At 43.3% G+C, this 22,130-nt stretch overlaps 1 protein-coding gene across 1 annotated transcript in view; it reads left to right on the top strand.

Annotated features, from left to right (window-relative positions):
* The first annotated feature begins 322 nt into the window (after positions 1–322).
* The window catches only part of PKDCC (protein kinase domain containing, cytoplasmic), a 36,749-nt gene continuing 14,941 nt past the window's right edge, over positions 323–22,130 (top strand). The window contains exons 1-3 of the mRNA XM_054399090.1: positions 323–967; positions 16,441–16,563; positions 18,851–19,122. Of these exons, the coding sequence (XP_054255065.1) occupies positions 323–967; positions 16,441–16,563; positions 18,851–19,122 (1,040 nt within the window). The remainder of the gene's footprint in view (positions 968–16,440; positions 16,564–18,850; positions 19,123–22,130) is intronic.

The following is a 22,130-nucleotide window of genomic DNA, read 5'->3' as shown; positions in this document are numbered from 1 at the left end:
CGCGTCGGCTGGGGTAGCGAGCCGGGGATCCCCCTATCTTTCCACCCCGCCGCCCCTCCTCCGCGTCCTGCTAATAATAAGTGCTTCAGAGGCTTAAAAGCAGGGAGGCAAGTGTCATGCGGGCGCAACGTAAACGGCTGAGCTCCGGGTGAGTGCTCTGGTCCGCTCTAGAGTCGGCACAGCCTGGAGGGCAAAAAAAAAAAAGGGGGGTGGGGGGAAGAAAAAAAAACCCAAACAACAAAAAAGCCTCGGAGCTGGTTCCCGGGGAAGGGGCGAGAGGAGAGAAACCCGAAAGGCTGGACGAGCCGCCAGTGAAGTGGCGATGAGGCGCAGGAAGACGGCAGTAGCAGTCGGCTGCTGCCTCGCCTTCCTTCTGGGCACCCTGCTGAACGTCCTCTTCATCCCCGGCTCCGAGCACCCGCCGCCCCGCGATGTGGCTCCCCCTTCCCCGCCCGGCTCCCTCCTCGACCCGCCGGAGGAGGAAGGCGGCGGTCGGGCTACCCTGACGCAGCAGATCCGCGAGCGCTACGAGGAGGTGCTGCACTACCGGCAGCACCGGGCGGCAGCGGGGCGGCGGCCACTACGGCCGCGGGAGCGGCGCCTGATGGACCTGGCACCGCCGCGCACCTCGGCGGAGCAGCCGGGGCCGCGGGGCCGAGCGGCGGCGGAGCCTCGAGCCGGCGCCTCGGCCGAGCTCTCCCTGGAGCCGCCGCTGCTGGGCTGCCGCGACATCCGCAATGTCAGCGGCGTGCAGTACTTGGGCTCGGGGTACACTAAGGCTGTCTACAAGGCGGTCCTCAACCGCACGCTGGCCGTGGCGCTGAAGGCGGTGGATTTCGGCGGGCACGACATCGCCCACTGCGTGCGGCAGTTCTCCTCCCTGGGGGACTGCTACCGCCTGGCCGCCTACAAGATTGTCAAGGAGATGATTCTGCTGCAGCGGCTGCGCCACGCCAACGTCCTGCAGGTACGCTGGTCCTGCGCGGGCGTCCGCGGAGCCCCGCCGAGGTGGGTGGGTTGCGCCGATTCCCCTTTGCTTGGCCCCGCCGCGGATAACTTGGTTGTGCTACCGCCGCCGGGCAGAGCCTGAGCGGGGCCCCCGAGAGTTTTCCCCCGAATACACTCCGTGGGGAACAGCAGCCCCGTCGAGAGGCGCGGTGGAGGGGCGGTGGTGCTGACACAGAGGTGTTTGCGGGCCTGTCTCCCTGTTCCCCTTCCCGTCGCGGGTCCCTAGGCGTGTCGCTGGCTTTCCGCCGGCAGCCCTGCACTGCCAGCGGTGTTCGTCTTCCCGCCGGCCAGAGCTTCGCTCCCGCAGGGCCCGGGGACCCTGGCCGGGGGGAAAGGTGCAGGATGCAGCCCGTTGCCATTGCCGACTGGTGCAAGGTTCACCTCACTGGCAACCTCCCGCCGCCGGCCCCGCGGCTTGCTTTCTGATCGCTGATCCTCGGAAACAAAATTAATACTGAGATGAGAAAGAGGGAGAGGGCTTTAAAAGGACTCGAGACATTAAAAATCACTCTCTAGATGTGGGAGTCTTGACTGCGGGAGCCGCTTGCGGCGTCTGCACCCCTGAAGAGAAGGAGGCGCAGGGGGCAGCCCTGGCAGCGTATGCGGCGTGTTTCGGCTGCCGCAGGCACTGAGCCGGCGCCGTGCGGGATACACGCAGCCCTGGCACGGGGACCAGCCCACGGAGTAACCTACTGGGACGAGCCGAGTGTGAGTCAGTGCGCCGGCATTGCCGCACTTGCCAAAAGGGCTGCATAGTAGGACTGTTACACATCAGCATGAATCTCAACGGGTCCATTTGGATGTAAGTGCTGGTATGGAAATTCCTATTGGGTTTCGCATAGCATGAGCGTTGCAGTAGAATAAAAAAATGAACGTTAGACCAGACTGTCTCACAGTAGGTGCTTTTTGAACTGGAGTTTCGTGCTTCTTCAGCAGCAGCAGCAGGAGTACCAGCTCCCCCACGAGAACTTAAGATCCCAACGATCAAAGCTCTCGAGTTTCATATACTGTTCAAAGAAAGGGTACTCATGATTTATCCACGAGAAAATAGTTACTAACCTTCCTTTCTCCCTCCCTGCCTCCCTCCCTCCCTCCCTTCCATTTCCCATGTTCTTTCCTCCGTGGTGCATCTAGCAAACTACAAACAATTCTGCTCCTAGTAAGGGTGTTAGTTGCTTCTCTTCTTGTTGCTGTGATGAATTCATTTTGGGAAACCCGTGCTTGGGTGCAGGCATTGTTACAGATTGGGTTGACAGCAGGAGATACACCCTACAGCTGTAAAGGCCAAGGGGATTTTTTTTCTTGCTCAGTGGAAGTGAGTTGGCCAGAGTGAGCTCGAAACATACGTTTTTAGTGGTTCAGGTTATTTTGGTAGGCACATACCCGTGTTACTCGTGTGTGGTTCTCTGCTCTGGAAGGTTAATTTGTAAATAGCTCATCTTCCTCACACAATGGAAGGGGGCTGCTTTGTCTGGGAAGCGTCTGGAGCGGCTGTCACGGTGTTTCCACGTGCGCGGGTAGCAGGGAGGCCAGGCAGTGGGTGGGCAGCACTGTCAAGACTGCCTGCATTACTGTTCTGTCTGCAGCACGGCTTGAAGGAGCCACTGTGGTTCACCCCTCCATTTTGGGATGTCAGGTGCGTGATGAAGGGGGAAATGAGATGTGGCATGTTCCTGGGTGAGGAGGGCTGGGGCTGAAGCAGCTGGAGGATGAGTAGGTACGAGTACTGGGAGGAGAAACAGGCCCAGCCCTGTGTTGCGAAAATGATGTCATGGGCAAAAATCACACGTGTTAATTAGGGCTTCATATTAACATGCCACCCAATTTAAAAATAGATCACATTTACATGTTTTCAGTTTAGTTCTGATTTTGTCATCATGTTTTCTTTTGTCTGTCCTCTGGCTCCATCAGACCCTGTCAGTGCTGTCTGGCTGAGATCCGAAGAGCCCTGAGCCCATGAACGTCACCAAACTTTTGGTTCAAAATATTTCATTCTAGAGACTTGTAAGGTGAGGTTGATGTGACAGGAGTGAGGGCTAAACATTTGACAAGACCTTACCTTGAAAGGAGACTATAAAAGTTGACCTGACAGTTTTTTTCTAGACACAGTCAGAGCAGCAATATGGGCCAGGAGCAAGTCTAATATGCTGGAGTGGTAAAACGGTGCAGGAAATGGGCATCACCAAGCAAAGTGAAATTCACTGGTTACGCCTCTGTTAAAATCGTGAATGGGACAGAATCTACATAACGCAAGACTAATTTTTAGCTTGTTTTCAGTGGAAGCTGGCCCAGGGCTTAGAAATCAGTGTCCAGGATTTGATGCAGAGGCAGAGGACATCAGTTTAAAACCAATATCCTTCCCTTTTCTGGCTTTTTGACAGGTGCTTCAGCTTTTATTGCAGCAGTAGGACCTGTACTGCCAAAGGCATGACCCAACCTTTACTGGGCCAGCAAAGGCCCAGAGCGTTTCTGCCGTTGTTCCTTACCTCTTTTTGGCTCATTGCCCCCTCCCAGCGGCTGCCGACATACCCAAATACAAGCTGGCTGCTATAAATAGCTTGAAGGACATGACTACCCTCCTGCCACCCACCCCTGATGAGGGAGGGCAAGGCTGGTGTACAGCCTGAAGCAGTCCCCCCCTGCTCAGTGTAGGAAGAGAGGATCCAGGAGGGTTTTGGGCACGGGGATAAGTGATGCTTTTCCTTCTGGTGCCACCTGTGAGTGCTGCCTAGCCACCACTGTGGCTGGGGACGGCGGGATGCCTGCAGTCGCGGTCAGGGGTATTCAGGGTGAATGCCTTCATGAGTTTCTTTTGCTGGAAATGAAGTTTTGTGTAGGCTCTGTCCTAGGAAAGCGGTTTTTCCTGTAAATCTCTGGCAGCTGACAGCCTGAAGTGTAGTTTGTAAGATAACAGACTTGTTCTTTACTGTCTCAGCAGTTCCCATTTCTGGCCTGTTTCTTGTCAAAATCAGCTTCTCTTTTTTTTCTCTTTTTCTCTTTCTTTCTCTTTTTCTCTTTCTTTCTCTTTTTCTCTTTCTTTCTCTTTTTCTCTTTCTTTCTCTTTTTCTCTTTCTTTCTCTTTTTCTCTTTCTTTCTCTTTTTCTCTTTCTTTCCCTCTTCTTTCTCCTTTCTTTCCTCTTCTTTCCTCTTTCTTTCCCTCTTCTTTCTCTCTTCTTTCCCTCTTCTTTCTCTTTCTTTCCTCTTCTTTCCTCTTTCTTTCCCTCTTTTTCTCTCTTCTTTCCTCTTTTTCTCTCTTCTTTCCTCTTCTTTCCTCTTCTTTCCTCTTCTTTCTCCTCTTCTTTCCTCTTCTTTCTCTTCTTTCCCTCTTCTTTCTCCTCTTCTTTCCTCTTTTTCTCTTTCTTTCCTCTTTTTCCTCTTTCTTTCCCTCTTCTTTCCCTCTTCTTTCTCTTTTTCTCTCTTCTTTCCTCTTCTTTCCTCTTTCCTTTTCCTTTTCCTTTTCCTTTTCCTCCTCTTTTCCTTTTCCTCCTTTTCCTTTTCCTTTTCCTTTTCCTTTTCCTTTTCCTTCTTTTCCTCCTTTTCCTTTCCTCTTTCCTCCTTTTCCTTTTCCTTTTCCTTTTCCTTTTCCTTTTCCTTTTCCTTTTCCTTTTCCTCCTTTTCCTTTTCCTTTTCCTTTTCCTTTTCCTTCTTTCCTCCTTTTCCTTTTCCTTTTCCTTTCCTCTTTCCTCCTCTTTCCTTTCCTCTTTCCTCCTTTTCCCTTCTCTTTCCTCTCTTTCTCTTTCTCTTTCCTCTTTCCTCTCTTTCCTCTCTTTCTCTTTCTCTTTCTCTTTCTCTTTCTCTTTCTCTTTCTCTTTCTCTTTCTCTTTCTCTTTCTCTTTCTCTTTCTCTTTCTCTTTCTTTTTCTTTTTTTGCCATCCTTTTAAAAGACTTGATTGTACAATATATGGTAGAGGGGAGAAGAGCTCTTTCCAGAAGGTACCACTGCCTTCAGGCAACACGTTTACATAGCCACTGCGCCTTATACCTAGGGAAGGAGCCAGATATGTCAGCTCCAGCAGACGTGGCAAATGAAGTCTATCAAAAGAAATGTGGAAACCCAGCAAGAGGGAGAGTGGTTTCTCATTAGCCAACGCTGAGACGAAGGCATCCTGCCTTCCTATTTTAATTTCCATGCTTTGCCCTTCACTAAAACTGCCTGTATGCTGGCTGCAGTGCCAGTGCTGGGCTATGCCCCCCTTGTCCTCACAGCCTGGGGCTGCCCGGGGTTCCCTGGCATGGAAGGTGCAGGTGCAGCCTGCAGTGATAATATATTTGCTTTGGAGTGGGAAAGAGAGGTAGTTCATTAAAGTCGGTTTTATAGTGAAGTACGTTGGGGAGGAGGGGGAACTGGGTCACTGATTTATTGTAACAGAGGATTTAGCGACTCGCTAATTGCTCTGCAGTCGCTCTGTGTCAAATGAACGGTGCTTGAGCTCTTCCTTTCCCTCCGTGCTGTGGTTTCTTTTCTTGCAAAGTTCAAATGCTGCTGTCTGGTTCCTGGCTTTCCCTGTGTTTTAGTGGGAAAGATGATTTAGTATGCTTTAATTCCTCCCTGCCCGTGTTTGAGGAAGAAAAGAAAATCAAACCATTTGCAGTTAATTTCGAACAATGAGCACGATTGTAAAGGCGCGGAGGCAATGTTTGATTTACTGTAATAATGTAATTATAGCCCTGGAGTATCAGAATTAAGGGTGTTGCCGTTCAAGGGCAGAAGCGGTTCTTTGGAGGAATTCTTTTGCTGAAGCTGAAGAGAGGGGAGGGAAAGTTTGAAACTACAGGCCTTCGGCAGAGTGCAAGCTTGTTTCTGTGACAGCTCTTTATCAGCACTTCTAATGTGAGTCCACAATGATTCGTTTAAAGAGCTACTTCCCCCTTAAAAAACACAAAAGGAGGGAAAAGGTGGTTTTTTTTCTTCTGAAGCCAATGGAAGACACCACCTGCTAAAAACCAGTGGTTTGCTGACTGCTTAGATGCAGCCGTTTTGTTTGGCTTATTGAGCTTTAAGGTAAAATTAAAATATGCAGATGAAATACTGAGCTGACATCCACACTCAAAAGTCACAATCCAAGTTACGATGTCAAAGCACTTTCTGTATGAATTGGTTCAGTTAGCTCTGGTGTCTTTGTAACTGATTGTTTTAAATGGTCATGATTTACAGAGATAGTATTTATCACTTGGAAAATTAATTGATTAAAATAGTGCTGAAAACAATACATCACTTGTTGACAAATTCAGTAGACTTAAGATGTGCTAGCCGATCATCATATCTTTAAAGCACCTTTTTTAACATAAGATTTTCTTTTCTTTGCATGTGATAATTAGCAGACTTTCCACCCTGATGATTTCTCTTTACATATGCATAGCTGGCAGGATAGGATAATTTTAATTGTAATGTGAGAATTAAAATAATAAAGCTTGCTATACACTTTGGTTATTCCAGGTGGAAGCAGACAGTCCTTCCCAATCTGAAAAAAAATCAATTTACCATTAATTTCCAGTGAAAATACATTTTCATAGGGAGTGTATGGACTCTTGAAGATCTGGTCCTTCCCCATTCTTCTTGCATGAATCGACTGTTGTTAAGCCTGGGTGGAAACAGCTCTTTTCTGTTGCTAGTGTGTGGCCATTGAATCCCCTTTGTGGTGGCAATGCTGCAGGATTCCTAGCAACAAGCCTTGATCTGCAGTTGGCTGAAGTTTGGCCATAACAACTTTGGGAACTGCTGATTGTGACACTGGCTGGTAGATGACTGCATGGAGAGTTTGTCATGCTGAATTTTGGATGGTGCAGCAGAAGCTCAGAGGTCTTGAAGAAAACCTTCCAAAATCAAGAGCCTAATGAGAATTAACCTTCTAGGATGGGGCTAGTTGGGGTCTGACCATGTGGTCCGCATGCAGTTATCGATAGGGGTTTACTACAAGTTAGAGGGTCCTTTTAGACTGGGAATTTTCTCAAGTAGCTTATTTGAGCTGCTTTTGGGACAGGTTGTCTAAATATTAACGAGGCCACCACACTCAGTGCAAGACCAGACTGACACCATCTGTTAAACTGGTGTTGGAATCAGAGGAACTTCAAGTCTCAGGCAGATGAGCCTGCCAAATCCTGTTGAGGTGACGGGAGAGGTTCACAGTGCTTGCGGGCCACCTCTTTCCTCTGTAAAAGCTACCATCACTGCTGCCTGGCAAACAGTGATGGAACTGCTTCTTTGTTCCAGTCACTCCACTGCTTGATATTGCCATAGGTGCACCTTGCAGGAGATGAGGCATCTGAGTCACTTGGGCATCCTTTGAAATTGTTACCGGTGGTCAATGTACGGTGTCAGCACTGGCCACTTACGTGGGTAGACAGAAAAAAGCAGGCAATGCCACCTACTGATGGCTTGATGGAGACAGCTTGCTGCTGCTAACAGATGTCCCCACAGCCCCAAGGAGCTCGCAGTGGAGTGGAGAAGGGCAGAGAGCAGTCAGATGTGGTTTGGCGAGGAAAGAAGAATTACACGAAGTGCTTCTTTATTGCAAGACTGCTTCCCAAAAGGCCCAGATGTTATCCTGCACTTTTAAGAGTGAAGAAAGGATCTGTTAACAAGAATGCCAGAGCTGCTGGAAGCACAAAGCTGATACAATTGCAAACCATCTCTAACCATTTGTGTCACTGGAAGGCATGCTCTGTCTTGATGATGAAGTTGCCAAATAACGTTTTTTCCCCTTTTGAAATGCATGGGATGGCAAAGGTTGTTCAACTTGCAAAACTGATGGCAGGACAAGCTTTCCATAAGGCACGTGCCATCACATATATTAAAAGGGCTACATCATCCCTCCTTTTGAAAGCGGCATTCATAAAACTAATCCCAATCATTTGTTGAATGAGTTCTATGATGGCTTCTCAGTTTTATGTACCATGTAAATCATTCCAGAAGACTCTGGTTTGAATTTTGCCTCCTTTATGGGAGCTGATGACTTGCAACCTCATCCAGTTTCTTCAGGGAAGCCTAGGACTGTTTCTTCTCTGCAGCAGCTTGAGGAGATCACTGGTCACCATGGCATGCTCTCTGCTTGCAATGAGTGAACAAGGCCCCCCTTGAGAGTGGCAATGAGTGAACAAGGCCCCTTTAACCCATCAAGATCCTGGCCTCGAAATTTCTTATGACCAGGGCAGAATTACGAGGGAAAGTTTTTAGAATTTCTCTTTTCATTCACCACTCTCCCAAATGTGAAGTAGCTGGGTAAACCTCTTGTCCCTGGTATCTAGTGATAGGACGTGTGGGAATGGTTCAAAGCTGCACCAGGGGAGGTTCAGACATGACATTAGGAAGTATTTCTTTACTGAGAGGGTAGTCATACACTGGAACAGGCTTCCTAGAGAGGTGGTCAATGCCCCAATCCTGTCAGTGTTTAAGAGGAATTTGACCAATGCTCTTAATAACATGCTTTAACTTTTGGTCAGCCCTGGAGTGGTTGGAAAGTTGGATTAGATGACTATTGTAGATCCCCTTCAACTGAAATTATCATATCCTACCCTATTCCATCCCATCTTTGCAACAGATCATTGTGACCCTTTTGTATATGCCGTGTCTTTTGGTTCCAGCCTACCATGGTTGGCCAACGAGGCAGGAGATGACCCTGGAAGGGCACACCAAGGCTCACAGAGCTGTGTTTCTCTGACCCTCTGCTCACTGCATGAACAAAGACAATGTTGGTGGACGCAGGTGGAATGTGAGGTCATGCTTGGAAGTGTTGCAGCCATGATTTATGAAATGTCTGTACCAGATATGCAAGCTGGGTTTTATTTTTTAAAGGTTTTCAAGGATGTTTGCACCAACACAGTCATCCAGTGGTTCATGTAGATGCCTTGTGGCATGTAACTCTCATTGCAATTTTTCATTTCTGTGATGGCTGTGAAAAACTTGACAAGAACTAGTGCTCACAGGCATTATGCTAACATTAATATTCACTCTAGACTAATTTTAAAGGATTTGTTATTTTTCATCACACTTAGCAGAATTGCTGGTTTGGGTAGTAGACACCACAGACATGGGTATTTTATATTGTTTTATGCCAAGTGTAATTTGGAAAGAGTTGTTTGATTTGGTTTTTTGTTGTTGTTTTTTTTTTTTTTTTTCTTCTTCCTTCTTGGACTATGTAGCTATGGATAGACTCCAAGCATATTTTCAAGATTTCTGTGACATGACTCAGATACCTAAGAAAGGAGAATTATACAGATGAATCTAATACGCATTAAGCTTTTCTGAACATGTAATGCACAGAGGCTATTTGTTTGTTTTGTATTGCAAATCCACATTATAGTGAAGGGTTAAACTTGCTGTGCAGTGGAACTGAATGCAGTGGCTGTGGGTGGCAGTCAGGGAAACTTCTGGTCTGGCTAGTGAGATAATGAACTGCGTCTCCAGTGATACTGTCTTGTTTCAATCATGATTGATCTATTTGTCTTCCACTGGAAGGCTTTACAAAAGTAAGCTGCTCATGTGACTAAATATTTGCAAGGTTGGGCCTTGAGCTTGTGCAGTGCAATGCAAATTCAAAATGCTATAAATGCTTAAGGAAAGCAAGGAGAGTAAAAGGGAGGTAATGTTAGTCAATCAGAGTAAAAGGGAGGTAATGTTAGTCAATCATCATAATGTGGCAGAACAGCAGGTATATATTGATAAGCATGCGCACACATACATATGAAGTGCGGACATAACTGGGGACCTCTGTGAATATACCAACAGATATGGTTAGATATGTATGCATATGTGTGTTTTTAAATTACACATTCCCATTTTCTGTTAATGTACTTCTGTGTTTAGTAACAGGGCCAGCTGTGAGATTTTTGTACATTCTAGCTCTTCTGGAATAAAGTGCTACTTGTAACGATACATTTATAAATAAAAGCCTAGGCAGGCCTTTGAAATTGGAGTTTAATTTCTGAATTGCCCACTGCTTGCTCTCAACTCCAGTATCCAGCAGTGGAGGAAATCCTGCTGCACAGCTGTCAGCACGCAGTTTTGGTCCCACTCTTAAAAGCTTCTGCATGGTGCTGGGAGGTGCTCTTATGAAAGTCTTTTCTCAGTGAAGCTCACCACTTGGCAGGGCTTGGTTGGTAGATTGCAATGAGGAAGATCAATTAACTTCTTGTGCTCTGTCTCTATATATCCTGTAGCAGAAAAGTTGCTCTTGCATTGATCTTTCTTAGTTTTAGGCCTTTCAGGAAACTCATCATTTTTTCCAGGGACATGCATGTTCAGTTTTGTAGATGCTTTGGGGCTGATTAGGTATGTCAGTATTTTTAAATGGCTAAATATATATTTAAATATATATAAAATGTATTAAAACATAGATGCAAATATGTATTACATATAGAAACACACGTATACATATGTAATATACACACAAGTGCATAAATATGTGCATGTGTGTATATATGTGTATATTTGGATATGTATATACTATCAGCAGGGAAGGGAGATATTTAAAACCTCAGAGATAAATAGGTCTTAAAGTGGCATAAACATCTCAAATCATGTATTAGTAAATCATAGCTGCATCAGACAGCTGTGGGAGTTCTGCTCTTGCAGACACTGTCCCAGTGTTCCAGGAATGAAAGGTGAATCCAAGGATTGGTTGCATAAAAAAAATACTACATTCACTTTGATAGCAGTAAATTTGCAAGAGCTTCTAGAATGTGCTGTTGTGATTTTTGGCATGTAGTAGCTCAAACAAAATGCTCACCAAAGGGCTACTACCATTGGGATCTTTTTCTTTCCTCTGAGCACTGAGTTGCTACAGAACACATGCATCTTTGGTTAGATAAGCCTGGGTTCACACATTTTTGAAAATCAAGGCTTTGGCAAGTGTTGGCTACTGCTGCTCTTCATAAAAGTGAGATTTTTTTATTTTTTTTTTTTAAATTGCGCTTTTCTATTGTGGGCAGCAGCCAAAAGAGAAGAGAATTGGGGTTCTAGAAATTACTTCTGATGTAATGCAATTGAGTCTGTCACTTTACAGCTGGTAATTTTTTGTAGCTCCCATTCTTTGAGTGATGGAAATCTGATGGGGAATTTTCCGGGTTTTGTGCTTGTAGAGAAGATGGTGAACATTAACGTCTAAAAACTGAAATATTCACAATTTGTTTCAATTTTTAGGAAAATTGCATGATCTGCAGAGGTGAGTTTTGCCCTTCAATAGCTGTGGCAGCGATTCCACCACAGTCCGGAAGCCAGGCAGAGCAGGGCTGGCTGAGCCTAGGCTGTGGAAGGTGGCCAATTCTATCCTTCCTGACTTAGCAGCTCCTATGTAGAAATGTAACACTTCATGGAGGTTCTGGCTTGATAGTTAATTTTTCTGAAAATCCATCAAGGGTGTGTGCACTAATGCAGGGAGGGCTCGTTGTTTGCCCAGACTTAACTCTGCTGCTGACAGCTTAATAAGCTCCTTTATTTTGTGTTTTTATTCAGTTAGCTTGTCGGCTTTTGTATAGGGGCTGACCTCTGCTTTTGCCTTCCTCCCCACACCCCAGCTCTTCTGAAAGGACACCTCTGTCCCTGTAATTTGTAGCAAAATGGAGTTGTAAAGGGAGGTGAACTGACTGGCTGTAGGTTCATGGGCTCTTACAAAGCGATACTAACTTTTGCAGGGGCTGACCTTGTATGCCCAGCATGCCTAAAAACTGTTGCAGTCAGTGGGAGTTTTTAGTGTGTAGAAGCTAATGCAGGACTGAGCATTTATGACTGAGAAAAATCTAACTGGTGAAGGAAAGATTTGTAAACAGGGCTACTCAAAATGAATTAATGGCACACGATGTGAGAAAAAGTCAACATTTCATATCTGGCATATGCTTTTCTAAACAGGCAGAGATGCATCCTTATATTGTGATTGTTTGCTATTACAGTCTACACAAATTGGGGTAGCATTTAAATGCAATGACTTGAGATAGCAAAAAGATGTGGGACTGTATTTCTTTCCATTCATTTAATTGGAACCGTGCTGAAAAGGTGTATGAAAACCATCACTCTTGAATATATCTGAAGTGTAGCTTTGTGATGCTGAGAATGATGTTCAACTTAATAGAATTTCAGATAGAGGAGATATTTTGGCTCTTCTTTTGCTTTCAGCGATATTCAGTTTCCCTATGTGGTTATTTTTCTTGTTACTGTATCCATCCATCTATCTGTTTCTTACTTCAGTGTCTGGGAATACAAACCATTTTGTCACATTTCAGAGAAATAAAATGGATTGGGGAAAAAACAAAAGGAAAAAAAAGTATTTTAGGTTGTACCTCTATACTTGTTTTTGTGTCTTAAGTCATCTTAAAAGAAAGGTCTAAGAATTATTGTCTTGTAATATTTTGCATCTGTATATATTTTGTATTTTGTAACATCTGGGTGCTGGTTCATCAGGAGGGGATGAATGGTAACCATTTTAGATACTTAACTGGCTGTTGGGACTTGCCCCGTTTGTAATCATGGTAATTGCACATGCAAATATGCCCATGTAATTACATGCGCATTTTTGCATTTGGCTTCAGGAGTTCATTTAGTAAAGTGTGAATGTGGCCCAATAAGTCCTTTATATCTCAGACTTCTGTGCTTTTATAACTTCTATATAATTATGTAGTAAGAATGTAATAACAGTGCATCTGGAAAGGCTTCACGTGAGTAAAAGAAATAAGGAGTTCAGGTTAGATTACATGTTTTTTTTTTACTTAGACCTACACTAACTTGCTTAGTACTGTGTTTTTCAGCTTGTGAGATTAAGTTCAGCAGTACTCATGCAAGAAACTTTCTTTTAAGAATAAAGAGCAATTTATTATGAAATCAAAACTGAGTCAGGTCATTTAAGTGTTCACAGTGGATATTAATGTAATAAAATATACATTGAATACTCAAATACTTAGGAAGTATTTTGCCAAGGTACAGACTTGATACTAAAAAGAAAGATTTATTTATGAGCAAAGTTTTTGCTCTCTGAGAACAAATTTGAATCATTATTACTATTATTGACATCATGGACTGAGACAAAATAGACCCAGGCAGATACTGTTACTCCTCTCTACTTATGTGTTGATATGCACATAAATAGATAGCAAGACTAATTTCTCCTTATTTTGTGTGTACAGATATGTAGGTATTATGTTTTTATAACCAAATGAATGTGTAATTGTTGTTTGTCTTCTGTATTTTCTATTCCTGGACAGATTTTTACAAACATTGAGAATGTCTAATGAAGACTGCTATCTTTGTTTGTATTCAGTGTTACTGTGAACCATCAGTTATTTTAATACTGTCATTTCTGAGTCTGGAATGCTTGCTAATTTTCCTTGTGACTTTTCCCCCATTGCATAGTATTACTGTGCTGAAGGCAAGAACTGAACTCTGCAGATGATACAGAAAAGATGTTACATTTTGACAGTCAGAAGTGAGGGGTTTCAAACCTACAGAGCTTCATCTTGCCTTCTTAGTCTGCTCTGCATGATAGATGTGAAACACCGAGTGAGGTCTACAGAATCCAGCTTCTCTTTTTAGAAAAGATATATATGGTATCAAATATTTTAATTTAGTTTCATTTCTTGTTAGTTCAGAAGGCTTAAAAAATTAGGCTAATGTGATCCTTTATAGTAGTTTGCAGCAACAAAGATTTAAGTCCTGTCAATAAGCTGTACAGCAATGGTGTCACATATGATAAGGGACAAATGGAAGTCTGGTCTTGAGGGCTCTAAATTAAGAAATGATTGCAATCTTTGTCATGATTGTGGCAGTAAAAAGAAAGGTTGCTTTTCCTATTTCAAATGTTCATATCGGCCTCTATCACAAATTCTCTGGTGTGCATAGATGCCAAAGCTTTTTTGGCATGTTTTAAAATAAATTCTGCTACCTTTTTTTTTTTTTTTTTTTGTTTAGGTTACTGTGGATGTTTAAGCAGCTGTTTTGAAGCACAGTGCCATTTTTACACCAGAAAGAAAAATTGTTTACTTCTTTTAAATTTTTTGGCACCCTTTTTTCCTTTAAATGTAGACAGCTACAGTCAGAGCTAGCAAAACAGTTCATAACAAATCTGGTATTTGCTGACTTTGCAAAAAACTCTTTGCTTTTCTGCCTTGGGGGGTTGCACGCTGTAAGAATGTGCTTGGTACTCCAATCTGCCTCACTCTGCGCCCTCCAGCGATGGCACTCTCTGTGTGGCTGTCTGCACTATTGGTGAATTAGGGTCAGTCCCTGCTCTGGTCTGCATGAGCCTAGGTTCTTCTGCAGGACTGTATCTGAATCCCCTCAGCTCAGAGTAGACCCTCATCATCTTCTCTGAGCTAGTTAAAACTAAAAGAGGTCTGAAAAGTCCAATTACTCAGGGCAAGGAAGCAGAGGAATAGCAACAGGGTGTATTTTAGTGCAGCATTTTCACACAGACTTTTATTGTGTGGTTTATTTGATGGGGGCAGAAATTACATTTAATTTTATTTCATGTGCATGTGGTGCTGGCTGGAAAGTTACAATCAGATCCTTATCAGGCTCATCTGACTGCCTCTTTGCTAGGGCCTGGCAGTGAACTTGTGAAAGCCTGTCCACCAGCCCTGTCAGGCATTGTCCCACTCCATATAAAGAAAGATATCTCTTCTCCACAGTCTTTAAATATTCTTGTGCAATTATTTGTGCAAGTAAAAATTAATTATTCAAATGTCCTTAAAAAGCAGATACAGGAAGGAACTGGAACACAGCTGGAATTGCCATTTAAGTGCTTTTAAGTTGAAGAAGCTAGTTGCAGATAGTATTTTGGAGTATTTGCCCTTCTTTAATGATACTGTGTGCAAAAATCCATCAAGTATAGCAAGAAGCAATTTCTGGCTGGGAAGAGATAAGTTCTGGCATTTCAATTGCTTTTCAAGATTCTGTGTTGAAATACATGTTACCACTCAATGCACAAACAGTAGTCCTATGGGGAATGGTGTTAAAATCTATTTTGCAACGTCTTTTGAGCAGAAAATCAGTCTTATTTAGCCAGCTATTGCATAGATGAAATGAGTTTTCCTTGGATAGAATACTGTTTCTGTATTCATGGATAGTTTAAATTATTACGTATTTTTTTTTCTTAAAACATTTGTGGTGAATTGACCCTGTCTGTATGCCCAGTGCTCATGAAAGCAGCTTTATGACTCCCCTCCTCAGCTGGACAAGGGTACAGAAGATTACAATGAAAAATTTGTGGGTCAAGATTACTAAACAATTACTGTCGTGGGCAAACCAGACTTGACTTGGGGGAAAATTAAATTGATTTATTACCAATCAAATTACAGTAGGACAAGAAATAAAACGTTAAAACACCTTCCCCTTACCCCTTCCTTCTTCTAGGCTTAACTCCCACATTCTCTACCTCCTCTACCCCCATGGTGCAGGGGGATGGGGAACTGGGTTACAGTCAGTTCATCACATGTTGTCTCTGCCACTGATTCCTCCTCAGAGTGAGGACTCCTCACACTCATCCTCTGCTCCAGTGTGGGGTCTTTCCCACAGGAAACAGTTCTCCATTAAATTCTCCAATGTGAGTCCTTCCCATGTGCTACAGTTCTTCTTGAACTACTCCAGTATGGATTCCTTCCATGGCGAAGTCTTTCAGGAACAGACTACTCCATGAGGGTCACAACTCCCGCCAGCAAACCTGCTCCAGCGTGGGCTCCTCTCTCCATTGGTCCTACCAGGAGCCTGCTCCAGCTTGGAGTTTCCCTGGGGTCATGGCCTCCTGTGGGCATCCAGCTGCTCTAGTGTGGACTTTTCCACAGGCTGCAGGTGGATGTCTGCTCCACCATTAACTTCCATGGGCTGCAGGGAAACAGGCTGCCTCACCATGGTTTTCATCGTGGGCTGCAGTATAATCACTGCTCTGGCACCTGGAGTGTCTCTCCCTTTTCTTCACAGACCTTGGTGTCTGCAGGGCTCTTTCTCTCATGTGTTCTCACTCTTTTCTCCTGGCTTCAATTGCACAGTTGTTTTTTTTCCCCCTGCTTTTTAAATATGTTATCCCAGAGGCACTACCACTGATGGGCTTGGGCTTGGCAAGCAGCGGATCTGTCTTGAGCTGGCTAGAATTGGCTTTATCAGCTTCTAGTAGCTTCTCACAGAAGCCACCTCTGTAATCCCCTGATACCCAAACCTTGCCACATGAAACCAATACAGCATTCATTGAGATAAGATCCTGTACTGAGGGAAATGCAGGAGGCACATCACTGGCTGTATGATGTCCACAAGAGATTCTACTAGCTAATTTAGGAGATTCAAGGGAGTGTTCCTCAAATGAGAGGTCACAAAAGCTATTGGGGGGCAACTTCAAAGCAATACAATGTATAGAGCTCAGAGCCTTGCAAGAAATGCTTACATCTCATCCATGGAGAAATGTAAAAGCATGTTGAGATATGTTGCACTGATATTGCCTGGTTGTGATTTTTTTCCAGCTTTATGGCTATTGCTACCAAGATAGCAATGACATCCCAGACACGCTGACAACCATCACTGAACTAGGGTCGCCTTTAGAGATGATTCAGCTTTTACAAACATCCTGGGAAGATAGATTTCGAGTGAGTAAAAACTGTTTCAAAAGGTCTTTTAAGAGAGTGATGAATACAAAATAACATCAAGCATAAAGCAGGGGTTATATATATGCAGTGCAATTCACATTTGTTGAACATTTGCTTTGCATGTGATTACATCTTGGATTAGAAACACAATTAGCACTCGCTTTCTGCAGTGTTTAAGGCATGCTATTTATTTTGTCTGTTGATGTTATCTAATTGTAGCTGGTTATATGCTTTTTACATGATATCTTCAAACACTTCTTACTTGTTAAAGCTTGAGGCCCAGGATTTTTGGCATTAAGCATTGTGCTCTGCAACTGGGATTTAAACAATAGAAGGATGTTACATTTCTCTCCTGATCCTTATCATTGATTGGTTTTAGAATTATTTTCTACTGCTTCCTGCTCTTGTTCATCTTTTACTGGGGGAAGACTGAAGTAAATGTATACAGATCTCAAACCCAGGTTGTATGCCATGCTGGCAATTTATCAGGAGCATGAAGGTCACACTTAATTTGTCCGAAATGAAGCCAGACTGCAGCAATGCTTTGATCGAGACAGTGCTGTCTTCCTTGGTGTATACTGGGATGTGTCGTTGGCTGAGGTTAACTCCCTAAAATATTGCAAGGCAGCAGCAGTCTTTATCTAAAACACTTTGGATTGCATGTCTGCATCTGCACCAGAAAATAAGAAACGCGCTGACTGATCTGGGAGATGATCCAGCAAGGTGCAGCCCACATCTGTACTGTGCTCAGCAGAGGTGTGTGATACAGAGCAAAGCCTTCATCTGTGTGCTTAGAGGTTGTCACATGGGGGCATTTGCAGCCCCAGCCTGCCAGCAGGTATACTGGGCAGCAGCCCATTAGGGTTGATCACAGAGATGCTCAGTGCAGGAGCTTTTAGGCATTTGAGAAGAGCCAATAATTTCAGATGACAACTTTTGTATTTATTTGAGCTAAATTCTGGGTTAATTATCAATTGAAGATATGTGTATTATATGTTAGTTTAGGCTGGATGTGCCTTTTGTATATACAGCATATTGTAGTATGGCACATACATGAATCCTGTGTTGTTCTACAAGGAAGAAAAGGGTGCTCAAGTCTGACCTCTCAGCTATAGGCATCTGTATGTGAACTGTGGTATCCTTAAAGTAGGATAAAAATACTATTTTCTGGTCAAGCAAGGAAATAATTACAGAAGTGTAAGGTAGTCCTAATGTTCCATAGGTGAAGGGCTTATGAGGGGCAACTTCAGATGCACTCAGCTTTCATGTGAAGGATGCATTTAGGTGCTCCCCTGTTGATACTGTTTATTTATTATTGAATTTGCATTTGACTACTTCAATGCACATTGCTGTAACAATGTATTTTAACAGAAAACAAAGATTATATATAAACAATAAAAAGCTTGCTAGACTGAATTAAACGTGTTATTAATTTCATATGCAGAATAAGAATTCCAATATTTAACTGTACATATTAATGCTACATTTACATTAATATGTTACATAGGAAGGAATGCATGAATTGAAAACAGTACTGTGGTAAGAAGTCTGAGTTCAGCATTCATCGTGTTTGGAGTCTGCTAATAGTTACCCAAGTTTATAACCTGCAATTTAAAAGTATGGTATCAATGAAGAGCTCCCACCCCAGCCTGAAAGTCGCACATGGGTGTCTACCAGGGTAGACCCACCAAGGTAGATGGACTTACATGCTTGCCATGAAGCATTAGAAAGAGTTACAGAGGAGCTGCGAGGCTTACCTTTCTGGGAATTTGCTCCTTCTCCCCTGGAAAAAGTGGAACATAATAGGAACAGCTGGAAAAAAAACCCACAACTGTAAAAGCAGTCAAAATGCAGGATCAGTATGGAAGCAATGCAGACACTGTCTACAGTTGGGGCTCCAGGCATGGGCACAGAGGGGTCTAGCCAACACTTCCAGACCTGGGGTCTGTAAAAGAGCAGAATCAGGCTGCGTGGTCAATGCCTGTGTGTAATGTGTTATTAAAAGTTAATGCTTTTATTTCTATGAAAAGTAAGAATAGCAACAATGAACCCTGCTTCAAGAAAACTGTGGGAAAGCACTGGTAAAGAAGCTTATTTTGGTTTCAAGTCTAAGGGTTTTACAATCAGCTAAGTTAATCCTATGCCACCTTAGTGGCAAGACTGAATTTTGAGAATGTCATGCTTATATTTAAAAGATATTTATGAACATCTCTTCAGCTAAAGTGGTTTTGCTTATATACTTTGTACTGAGAAAATAACGCAAGATACCTGAATTTTTGCATTTCAGATATGTCTCAGCTTAGTTCGGCTTCTGCATTACTTGGCTCACTCTCCGCTTGGCTCTGTGACATTACTGGATTTTCGCCCTCGGCAGTTTGTGATTGTGGATGGGGAACTGAAGGTGACAGATCTGGATGATGCCAGCATTGAGGAGAGCTCTTGCACCAGTAACAGTGACTGCTTCATGGAATTCCCTGCGAGGAACTTCACCCTACCCTGTTCGGTTGAGGGACGGTGTCAGAGTATGAACGAAAAGAGAAATCTCTACAATGCTTACAGGTATGTGATTGTATAAGGTGAAAGAGAATTGAAAGTGGACAAAAAGTCTCCAGCATCTTTCATAGTTATTCACATCAGTGAGTACATATTGTTTCAGAACCGTTGCTTAAGAGTAAGTGAAGACATGAATAATTTGTGATAATATGTGGCATTTATAACTTTGGAGATGTTTTGTATACTTTGCATGTGATTCACCACTTGATCTAATTGTATGCTGACAGAAATAAAGATTTTCACAGGAGTGAAATAGAGGTGCCCACAGAAATGGGGACCCTTTAGCTCTGGGGTGAGATGATTCAGGTGGCTCCTCAGTGTGAGTTAAGAGGGGTTGTCACATGTTTTCCACCACTAGCTGAGAAAAGGCCTGGCTTCATATTTAGAGCTGAGTTAGAGCTCAGCTCTTGTCCTGCGCTCTGGCTCAGTGCTTCCTGACTCACCAGAGCCTGCCATTGTAGGGTTCTAACAGGCTCCTGTGCAGCCATGGGGCCATCGTGACCCTCAATTAGTGATGATCTGGGGTATAATCCCAAACTTGTAAAGGACAGAGTGCTCCTAGCCCCTCGTCTCTGCTTGGGTGAGAGCTGGGTGACTTGCTCCTGGTGCTACTCCTGCTCCGTGGCATCGCTGTGCCTGCGACAGGGGATGGGTCGCTCCTGACTGCTAGGCCACGCTGAAGAAAGCGTTCAGGTGATGTGTCCATCTTCCAAATTGGATTTTAAAGATTTCTCAGAATTCACAGCAGAGTTCTTCTAGGTGATAGCTTTGTGTTTGTATTCTGGGTTCTCCCCTGTCGGCCTTTGTTCCACTTGGAGCTATGCAGGATACTGGAAGAGCTGTATTGTTGCTCTTCAGGGAGCTGGTAGCTGATGCCCAGTGCCATGCTCCTCCTGCTGCCACCACTTCAGCTGACAGGCATTGCTGAGGCAAACAGCATCCAGGTAGAAGGATGGAAGATCTCAAAGCAGTGCCATATGGTGTGTTCATTTCTTGGACTTCCCTTTCAAGTATCATGCCATTCACTGCCTGTCAGACCACAGTAAGAAGAGGCTTCTCCAGAGAGAGTCTCTGCTTTGGTCCAAGGATACTCACCAGTGTGCATGTTGCATTAGCTGACCTCGCTGAAATGGTCTGCACCACATGACAACCATCTGCAGTTCTGCAGTGCAGCTTGTAATGTGTTCTGCAAAACTTTCCATTTCCGTGTGCTTGACTTAAAGATCTTACTTGGCTTGCTAGCTTTTGGTTGAGATTGTTTTACTGGTCTGGATAAAAAACCTTAATAGACACCCATCCATCTTGCTTGTAAGTGGGGATGTGTTTGTGGTGTGGTGGGCTTGCAGCAGGTTGCTGGTCTGGCTGAAGGAAGCAGTCTCTTTCCGTTACAGTTCTTGGCCTGTGAGCCATGCACCAACGTGTAATGCTCACACAGTGCCCCAGTGTTTGCAGCCCCTGCTTTTGCTTGATTTGATAGAGACAGTGGCGTGTTGTTCAACAGTGGATTCGTGTTATAGTAGGCTGCTACCACCCATTTTACAGCGCTGTCAACAAACTGTGCACTTGTCTTGAAAGCCTAAATCCTCACTTCATTAGGGGTAGGCCACTAAATTTCAGATTTTTATGAATGCACTCATTGCTGTAGGATTAGAGATGCCTTCAGTAAAGGTTGCTGGTGCCATTAGGTTGAAGTCAAAGGCGACCATATGTCAAACAATGAAGAAACCCCTTGTAATTGTAAAATACAGCATACCCTAGCCTTGAAAGCATAATTAGCCTATCTAGCTGGTTTCTTTATGAGGTAAATAATTAAAGGAGAGAAAACATTTTTGAAAAAACTACTATGCAAGAACTGGTCCATCTTGATTTTTGCATAGTTACCTTCTGCCACAAATTCGTCATTATGGGTTTTCCTCCAAATGTTTGGAGGAATAATTTTCAAAGGACTGGACAGCTTTAAAAGTAGGGATAATTAATATTTTGAACTATTAACCAGTGTCAGAGATGAATTCTCCATTACAATTTAAAGTTAAGATCGTATTGTTCTCAAAAAGAAAGGAAAAAAAGGCTGTAGGAACAAATGTTAGAGGATCTGACAATTCGTGTTATGCAGATCACAAGGGAATACACTGGTCCTGAATATAAATGTTCCTGCAATCAAGTTGTTTAGGCACCAGTGTCTCTACATGTCAGAACTTCTTATGTGGGTGTTTGCATTAGAACAAGTCATATATTTCTACACCCACGGAAAAACAATAACCTTCATGACTTGCATCCATCCAGCACAAAGTAAATGACATTTACTGAAGTTTTGTAAAGAACTATTCAACATCAGTTGGAGTTTGCTTTATGGATAATCTCTAAGCAAAAGCAAGTGAAGTAAAATCTACCAGACAAATTATTCATTACAAATGTTCTGCTGCTCTTTAGATTTCTGTACGTACTTATATGGATGTTTCATACTTATCACTAGAGAAAACCTACGTGGAGATAAACCCAGCTGTGTCTATGACCAATTTTTGCTGTCAGTAAATCTATTTTTTAATTTATGCTTGTGCAGGAGATCTGCTGTGTTGTCTGAGCCTTCTGAAATGAGTTCTTGGAGGTTTCTGTTTGACAATGTGGTCCCTGTATATGAAAAAAACATTTATTGTGCTCTGTGGGTTATATGTAATGCAGGGTAATTTCCTAATTGTGTTCCTATTGTACTTCTTACCTAATATTTATGTCTGATAGTTCTGCTTACATTGTCATATCCTGAACTGCCCATTTCCATCTTAGGTTACTATGACACTGAGTTTCCAACAGGTAGTAATATTGGCAGAGTAATAGAAATTTAAAGGAAGAATGTGAAAATTAATTGTACTTCAAGTTACGGTAAAGGCATATTGTTTTTTATTTTTGTAATTAAAAATGTTAAAATGGAGAAGGTACATCCGTCAGTGAATATCTACCTGAACTCATCTTCAATTCAGATAAATGATGAGAACAGAGAAGACATTCTGAATTGCAGT

This window comes from Indicator indicator, chromosome 2 (genome assembly GCF_027791375.1).
Source record: "Indicator indicator isolate 239-I01 chromosome 2, UM_Iind_1.1, whole genome shotgun sequence".
Classification (NCBI taxonomy): domain Eukaryota; kingdom Metazoa; phylum Chordata; class Aves; order Piciformes; family Indicatoridae; genus Indicator; species Indicator indicator.
This window is presented reverse-complemented; position numbering and strand designations above follow the sequence as displayed.